Source organism: Nematolebias whitei, chromosome 1 (assembly GCF_014905685.2).
Source record: "Nematolebias whitei isolate Nwh7 chromosome 1, NemWhi1, whole genome shotgun sequence".
NCBI classification, from domain to species: Eukaryota; Metazoa; Chordata; class Actinopteri; order Cyprinodontiformes; family Rivulidae; genus Nematolebias; species Nematolebias whitei.
Genome location: NC_056498.1, coordinates 39503771 through 39513352, shown reverse-complemented (window position 1 = coordinate 39513352; position 9582 = coordinate 39503771). Strand labels below are relative to the sequence as shown.

Genomic DNA, 9582 nt, shown 5'->3' with positions numbered 1-9582 from the left:
TATATATATATCAATATATAGTTAACGATGATGCTTTAGGTCATATTTTTGCAGAAATATTGAAAATTCTGAAGTCTTCACAAACTTTCAAACACTACTGTATATTTATACATACACACGTGTATATTTATATACATGCATACATATAAAAAAAAATATATAAATGGTGCCGTGTGGATAATTTCTTGATAAGAGAGGAGCATTTTGAGTAAAAACTGCCACGGACGCACAGCAGCAACATGCAGGCAGGCGAGCAGAGCGTGACGTACCACTGAGCCGACTGTAACCGTGCTTCCCTTCAGGTTGAAGCTCTTTATGCTCCTCAGTTTATCAGCGTCTTCAGTTTTCACAAAAATCGCGTACGCCTTCATGTACACAAACACAAAAAGAAGAATTAGTACAAACCCTGGGACCCGATTCTCTCAATATTCAGACATAAAAAACCCTAAAAGGTAAATTTGCACAAATTTTGGGTAACAAGTAAGTACCAGTACTGTAATTGAGACAGATCTATAGAGCGCACCTGAATATACAGGTCCCTCTTGTAAATGTGTCCTCAAGGCTCAATGAGACTAACCCATATAAACAAAGGTTGAATGAATGAATATAATCTGTGCATGATATATAAAATAAATACATTTTGTACACATATAAATAAAGGTGAAATAAATAAAATAAATACAATAAACCAACCCACTTCGGCTAACGCGGTCAGAACTTAACTGTTTCTACAAACTAGAGATGCACCGATCCGATGCCGGTACCGATATCGAGAAAGAAAAAAAAAAACCTTCTGGATCGAGTATCGGTGACAATGTGATCAATCCATGACTCAGCAGATCTATCCACTCTAATTCTGTACTTTGTGCTCTGAGTGACGTCACGCGCTGGAGTACTGACTGAACAAGTTGTGTTTTTACGTTTGACCGAGCTTGTGAAGCTCGGTTTGTGTGCTGTTATGGTGCAGAGTTTTCAATAAATGTGTAATTCAGTACATAAAGCAAATGTTTTAAGTTAACTCAGCACTGGGTTTGTTAGCTCAATCATCCACGTAGACAACAAAAATGGCTAAATCATGTCATCTGGACCAGTTTCTGAACCAAGTCCAGATGACATGATTTAGCCATTTTTGTTAATTCAGCACTGTTTTCCATGTATCGGATCGGTATCGAATCGGTATCGACCGATAACAATATATGTGTATCGGTATCGATCGATAACAATATATGTGTATCGTTCGATAACAATATATGTGTATCGGTATCGACCGATAACAATATATGTGTATCGGTATCGATCGATGCAAACATATATCGGCATCGGATCGGTATCGACCGACAACAAACAACATGTATCGGTATCGGATCGGAAGTAAAGAAAGTGGATCGGTGCATCGCTACTAGAAACTGAGGTCGTCCAAAGACGTATTTGCAGCAGGTAAGATATTATTGTTCATCATTTTATCCCTAAAACCCCACCGACTGAAAAATGATGACGCAAACAAAACTTGCATTGGAAATGTTTGTCCAGAAAACCACAAACGTTCACTCCTGGAATAATACGTACCTGGTGTTTGGCCTTATACTGTACGACCGTCTCGGTTTTCCCAAACAGCTCCAAAGCATTGCGCAAGTCCATATACGATACAAATGGATAAACCCCGGTGAGCATCACCAGCTACAGAGAAAAACGAACCAAACACTTGAATTCACGATGACAGGAAAAAGACAGATCTAATCCAATCTCATTCAGGACCTGATTTGCTTTGAGAACTCTGTTCATGTCATCTCTAAATGTGTCTTTTAACTCTTGTGTTGTCCTTTAAATTTATGACCATTCATGTTGCTTAGGGGAAAAATCAACCATTTTATTTAAATGCTTAAAAATATTACTTTTAAATGTTTTCTTCTACATTAAAAAAAGTATTTTAGAGCTATCGCTGACTTTTTAAATTTTGAGTCTTTTTTTTTTAAATACCTCCACATCAATTTTTTTTTTTTAAATTCACAAAATATTTATAAATTTTACAGCAATTTTGGAGAAAAACAAAATAAAAGGCATTTCTCCCATTCTCTCTTGTAAATGAGTCCTCGAGGCTCAATGGGATTTACCTGTATAAATAAAGGTTGATTGATAGTACGTCCAAAATGACTTTTTTTTAAATAATTCTAGTTGGAGTTTTGTGAAGACCCTCCAGGTCCCCGGACCCTTCTTGTTTTCAGTCAAACTTACGGGCCCTGCATCATCCAGCCGAGGCGGCGAAATCGTCTCTCATCGAGGCAGCTGCCCGACAAAAATGGCGTCATTTGATTCTCAGAACAGCTTCGCCCGCTTCTTCTCCACACGAGGCCCGGATCAAACTTTTTCTAATAGACGTACGCGCCAAGTATCGTGTGACCGACCAGAAGTTTGTGGGCGGGTTCGTCCATCCTGAAACGCGCTCGGATATTCAGCTGTGCGACTCCTCAAACATTAAATTAGTCAAATAGCCCAACACTCGGCACCACGTGTCTCTTGGACGATGAAAGGCGTGCACGAAAACAAACGTCCCGCGACCACGCGACTGCAAGCCGACCGCTCGGCTTTGGATGGATTATGATGGGCCTTTAAGTCGTGTCTCTCGATCTTCAACCTTTTCTCTTTAATTATTATTATTATTATATATTTTTTGACTGTACGTGTGGCAGATGTGCCAATTTTTAAATTGTTTTTGGCTTGCAGTGACCCGAATATATGAGCGAGCAGCAGGCGCACGATGCACCCTCTAATCACTTCCTGACTTGGGATAAACCGACGGCAGTCAGTCGCTGTTGGATGTGGAACGTTCGATTCCGCAGCCTGCATGCACGTGGAAATTATTTTAAATACTAAACAGTGTTTCCCCTAGTTTACTTGCATTGCCAGGGCGCTCATATCGTCTGTGATTTTTGTTGACGGTGTGTGCGGGGTGTAGATTAGGCCTGTCACGATAACAAACTTTGCTGGGCGATTAATTGTCTCAGAAATTATTGCGATAAACGATAATATTGTTTGAAATAAGAGGCAGGGAACAATTAGTAATTATTGTCAAATTTAAGAAGAAATGTTTGTTAATTTGTTTTGCATGTACAGTAGTACCTATTTTCAACCACCGTATGGCAGTATAAGATTGAACTGAAGGATGGATAGTGAGGGAGCGAGCAGCGTGTCTCTAAGAAAAATGGGAGGGAGGCCTCTTGACGTGACATGGGCTGTCTTGGTTCTCAAAATGGCGGACGCTCGCTGTGGTTTGAGCTCTTTAGCATTTTTCACACAAAGCTTTTAATAAAAAAAATCAGTAAACAAGTTCTCCGCTTCTTTTTTCAGAGAAAAAACAACTTTTTACACGAAGACACGGGTTTCAACTGTGAATTTTGGAGCTTCGACAAGACGGAGGTTTTTTCCCCGAGGTCGGCCTGTTAGCTTAGCTCGTAGCTTAGCTGCTTTAACGATCCAAAAACGTGATTTTTGGATCGGTGAAGAGCACCTGAGGTGAACCTTTTGTCATCCAGTGTCTTCAGTAGAACGAGAGACATGAACGATAAAGACGATAAATGAAAATCAGGTCGATAATTTTCATTTATCATGCGATTAATTGATTTATTGTTTATCGCGGCAGGTTTAGTGTAGATGAAGACAGTCCGTGTTGCACGGTGTGTGTTGGCGGGGGAGATGGAGCGTGTCCTCCAGTCATAGCCAGAGCTTAATCTGAGCCAGATCCTGCCAGAACAGGATCCGGGAACTCCCTCATTTTGACAGGGTGCGTTCCGGTAACTGTTTTCTTGGATCCGGTAACTCTCAGGCTTACCAATAATAAAGTCATGAACAAATATGGCTGCCTTGAACAGATAAAGCTTACACTGGATACGTAAACTGAAAATAATGGCACGAACATTAATTTTAAACACAGTAGCCACTTAGGAGCATACGAGCTGCCCCTTCAAGTAGCATTTCCATTTCTACCCTGAAAAATAATCTCTGCCCCTATAAAGAGTGGTGGGGGTGAGCGCCGAGCTACCAGGCAGTCGTACCAGGCAGGAGCCCAGACGGAGGAGGTTTCACATGTGGAGTCGGACAACAACGAGCAGGAACAGTGTCGGACTCGGGAACGGAGGTAAGATGCTTGACAGAAGCAAAGTGTTTACAAATGCAAGTAAACGCAGTGGTTAATCCGAGACGGATCCAGCCGGAACAAGACCAGGGAACTCTCATTTTGACCGTGTGCATTCCGGCAACTGTTTGCTCGGATCCAGCAACTCAAATCTCCGCCCCTAAAAGTCCGAAGTCATGGCGCATTTTTATTTTGATTATTTATTAAAAATACAGTCAGTCTGCGGAGTGGATATTACGGCTGCAGCAGGCGCACCAGTTTACGCACACGCTCCTGCCCAGCAGAGACGCAGACAGGATGTCCCACAGGGATGAAGCGTCGACATCAATATGGCAAGCCAAGTGGCTCATTAATAGCCAGACGTGATAAAAAGTGGCTATAACAATAATAACAATAACAATAATGTGTTATGTGTTGTCATCATTGTCTGTTTCCATGCAATGGCAAAATTGGCTCTCTGCATTTAACCCATCCACCACCAGGTGGCGCAGTGGGCAGCTGATGCCACGAGATGTGCAATGACCGGGGATCGAACTTGGGACCTTCGGGTCCCGAGTCGCCTCTACATCACAAAAGACAATACAAGAGTTAAAAACGACGCCAGTGACTTTATCTAGACGAGTTGATCACATGACCTGTATCAACAATTAAAACGGGTAAATTCAAACTGTAATCTTTTGCTTGAAAGACTAAATAAGTGAATTCAGGCGCGATGCTGGTGTGTGTCAGCTGATGTATTTTGGCACGTCCGTCTACGTTTCATCTGCCTTGTTGGGTGCGGATAACTGTCCTGGTTTGAAGTGACACTTACCTTATCTCGGTCAGGGGAACGCATTTCACTTTTTGATGATGAAGAGGAGGACGTCTTTAGCTCAGCTTGAAAGGCCGGAGTCAGAATTTTTATCACTTCTTCCAGTTCCGAATCGTTTGGCTCGACTCGACTTGACTCGACTTCAAGAACAAAAACAGCAGAACAGGATGAAACAAAATGAACATGGAAAGGAATAACAAGCAAAGTTATCATAGTTTAAGAATTATGACTGAGTTAAAAAATAAAACTACCATCCGTTTTGGCTGCAGCTGGCGTCTTTGATTCTTCGGGACAGTGGTGAATTTAAAAGTCATGTAAAAGAATGGTAGAAGGTATTAGAGGAGCACAGTAAAAGATTTATAAGTCTTGCTGTGTTGTTTAAAACGCATCTCAAACTTCACGAGATTTTTCTGCAACGATCATCACCTTTACAGCTTTGAATCCTTCGAGTTGGCACACAAGTTTTTTCTGTTTTTTTAACCATACAATCAAACGCCATAAAGACCATCATGTTCTATAATTTCCTAACAGAGCAATTCACTATCAGGCTGCAGGTTTACTTGGGGTTCCTAGAGAATCTAAAAGCACAATGGGAGGCAGAGCTTTCAGTTCTCAGGCTCCTCTCTTGTGGAACCAACTTTCATTTTTTGTCCATGAGGCTGACACTCTGTCTACTTTTAATACTTCACTTATTCATAAATCATATAGTTAGGGTTGGCTTGGGATTCCTGATGATTCCTTTAGTTCTGCTGCTATAGGCTTAGCCTGCTGGAAGACAAACTGACCACATGTACTCACTCTGCTGCTGTATTTGGTTCTCTTAACTCTCTATGTTTGTAGTTGTAATTGTTTCTATCATTAACACTATTTACGGACCAATATATCGGTAGAGCCGACAATTTAGGCTGATATAGACATTTGGGAACCTATCGTATCGGTGATAGTTGTCCCAATATACGCCGGTATAAGCACTTCTAATTTCCACCCCTAAAATGCTTGGAACCAGCTGTAATTGTACAATGTATCCAGCAGAGGGCGCATGAAGACAACTTTCAAGTCACTGCCATTCACCTTAAGTTTCACTTTCACAACTTTCAAGTCACTGCCATTCACCTTAAGTTTCACTTTCACAACTTTCAAGTCACTGCCATTCACCTTAAGTTTCACTTTCACGATTAGCACCGACGATGCACGTAACAACTGTGTAGTGTATTTTGCTGAACAGAGCATGGTAAATTTATTTTAACTGATCTGTAAAACAAATCAACAATAATAGATTATCTTTAATCCTCTACCTGCCATGTCATTAGCCTCTCAAGCTAGCAAGCTAACATTTAGATAACCTAGCATAGGCTATAGCCTTGTAAAACTTTATCCAGAACAATAAATCTAACGTAGAGGTAAAATATGTCTGTGTTAGTAACGTTATCTTTGTCGTCCTCAATGAATCGTTTGTCTGGAATCTTTACTTCTCTGCAAAGAAAAACGCAGCTGCGGTCAACACTGATTAGACCTTCATCATACGTGACTGACTGTTTAAACAATGAACAGGGAAGGGCTTTGTGTAATTTAAATTTATGTAACACACTTGATAACTTTATGGTGAACAGTGGCAAATAGAAAACGTGAACGCACATTAGGAAGACTGGTTTTATGACCAGCGCACCACTTGTAAACCTACTGTGGGTCTATGTATAGCGTGGATCTCATTAGCTTAGCTTCATGGTTGCTAACAGCTGTGCTAAATAAACGAGCCCCGCTCCACTCGCTGATTTCTTAGATTCTTGGGGGTGGATAAAGCTCAAAGGTTTTCAGCCATTTTATCAGTTATCTGCAGTCATCCGAGTTTTATCTGTCTAGAAAATGTGAAAGTCATTTATGTTAAACCAACAAAAAGCAGTTTTCCTGTCATGTTTTTTGCAAATATGTGAATACTAGTACTAATACAAGGAGTAAAACATACTTTATTTTATGCCTTATGACTTCAAAGAAGGATACGTAACTTTCCCACAATTAAAAATATAAAAAAATAAAATCACAAAAGCCTACATAGTTCATGGTTTAAAAAAAAAACAACTATTATTTGTTTCCTTCTTTATATGAATCTAGCCTTTTGTCTTAATTTTTTTAAAATACAGTGGTGCTTGAAAGTTTGTTATCACTTTAGAATTTTCTATATTTCTGCATAAAAGACCTAAAACATCATCAGATTTTCACACAAGTGCTAAAAGTAGATAAAGAGAACACAATTAAAGAAATTAGCCAAAAAATATTATACTTGGTCATTTACTTATCGAGGAAAATGATCCAATGTTACATATTTGTGATGGTAAAAGTACGTGAACCTTTGTTTTCAGTATCTGGTGTGACATGGGATGAGGTTCCAAACATAAAACTTTTCATTTAAACCAAAAAGTTCTATTTTGGTCTCGTCCGTCCACAAAATATTCTTCCAACAACCTTCTGGTTTGTCCATGTGATCTTCAGCAAACTGCAGACGAGCAGCCATGTTCTTTATGGAGAGCAGTGTCTTCTCCTTCAACCCTGCCATGACACCACTGTTGTTCAGAGTTCTCCTGATGGTGGACTCATGAACATTAATGTGAGAGAGGCCTTCAGTTGTTAGACGTTACCCTGGCGTCCTTTGTGACCTCGCCCACTATTCCACACCTTGCTCTTGGAGTGATCTTTGTTGGTCCACCACTCCTGGGGAGGGTAGTGGTCTTGAATGTCCTCCATTTGTACAGAATCTGTCTGATGTGGACTGGTGGAGTCCAAACTCTTTACAGGTGTTTTGTAACCTTTTCCAGCTTGATGAGCATCAACAACTGTTTTTCTGAGCTCCTCAGAAATCTCCTCTGTTCCTGCCATGATCCACAAACATGATGTGAAGATCAGACGTTGATAGATCCATGTTCTTTAAATCAAACAGGGTGTCCACTCACCTGATCATCATCCACTGATTGAAAACACCTGACGCTAATTTAACTCATAATCCTTGAGGTTCATACTTTTACCACTCACAGATACGGAATATTGGATCATTATCTTCAATAAATAAATGACCAAGTATAATATTTTGTCCCGTTTGTTTAACTGGGTTCTCTTTAGCTACTTTTAGAACTTGTGTGACAATCTGATGGTGTTGTCATGTGTATGAAGAAACATACAACTTTTTTAAAGGGTTCACAAACTTTCAAGCATCACCATAATTAACAAGTATTTTTCTTTTGTGATCCTTCCCATAAAAACTACACCCGGGCCACAGAAATCCATCAGTGGGCACAGTCAAATAAAAATACACAGATTTCAAGCGTTACTGTTGAACTTTACCTGGTGCTGGTTTCACTCCTTGAACTGCTTTTCCTGATAATAAAGCAAAAAGGTGATTAAGTTAAAAAATACTCTTTATCATTTTAATACAATTTGTTACGATCAGCACCTACAACTCTGAAGCCCCTACACCATAGAAACCACACCTGGATGAAAGAAACCACACCTAGACCATAGAAACCACACCTGGGTGAAAGAAACCACACCTAGACCATAGAAACCACACCTGGATTAAAGAAACCACACCCAGACCATAGAAACCACACCTGGACCATAGAAACCACACCTGGATGAAAGAAACCACATCTAGACCATAGAAACCACACCTGGATGAAAGAAACCACACCTAGACCATAGAAATCACACCTGGATGAAAGAAACCACACCCAGACCATAGAAACCACACCTGGATGAAAGAAACCACACCTAGACCATAGAAACCACACCTGGATGAAAGAAACCACACCTAGACCATAGAAACCACATGTAAACCATGAAAACTAAAATACATCATCTCTACAGAAAGCTCTCGGTCCATTTATCCAACACAAAGATGAAATGCATCAGTCAGGACTATTAAATCCATCAGTGGGAACAATCAAATAAAAATACACAGATTTTTAAACTTTACTGTCTATATGAACATTATTGTTGAACTTTACCTGGTGCTGGTTTCACTCCTTGAACTGCTTTTCCTGAAAGTAAAACAAAAGGGTGATTAAGTTAAAAAATACTCTTCATCATTTTAATACCATTTGTTACGATCAGCGCCTTGAACTCTGAAGCCCCCAGACCAGGGGTCTGCAACCTGCAGCTCTGGAGCCACATGCAGCTCTTTGGTCCCTCTGCAGCGGCTCTTTCAAGTTTTGACCAAAAGGACGTTATACCCACAAATATACTAGTTTTAGTAGTTTTCATGTCATTTCCATTGCAAATATATGGAATAATAATACTAATACACATAGTAAATAATACTCTATTTAACTTCATGCTTTATTTCTTCAAACTAGGATGCTCAATTATTCCACAGTGGAAAAAAAATACGTCTGCACGATTCATCGTTTTAGTTTTTAAAAAAATTGGCAAAAATAATATGTAAATATTTTTTCTTTGCAAGGATTCAGTCTTCTGTGATGGACTTGGGACCTGTCCAGGGTGTCCCCTGCCTCTCGCACAGTGACTGCTGGACATACAGTAGGCACCACTGACCCCCTCAACCCAAAAAAGGAAGAAGTGGATGGATGGATGGAATCCAGTCTTTTCTTTTGTCTCAAAATGTAAAAATATTAATAAATGTTAACGATCATCA

General features: G+C 39.9%; 1 protein-coding gene across 1 annotated transcript in view; it reads right to left on the bottom strand.

Moving 5' to 3' along the window:
* LOC119412192 overlaps positions 1 to 9582 on the bottom strand; it is a gene marked incomplete in the record, with an annotated part of 67755 nt that overhangs the window by 40906 nt on the left and 17267 nt on the right. The window contains 6 exon segments of the mRNA XM_037679208.1: positions 270 to 365; positions 1567 to 1677; positions 4941 to 5080; positions 5192 to 5224; positions 8274 to 8306; positions 8936 to 8968. Of these exon segments, the coding sequence (XP_037535136.1) occupies positions 270 to 365; positions 1567 to 1677; positions 4941 to 5080; positions 5192 to 5224; positions 8274 to 8306; positions 8936 to 8968 (446 nt within the window).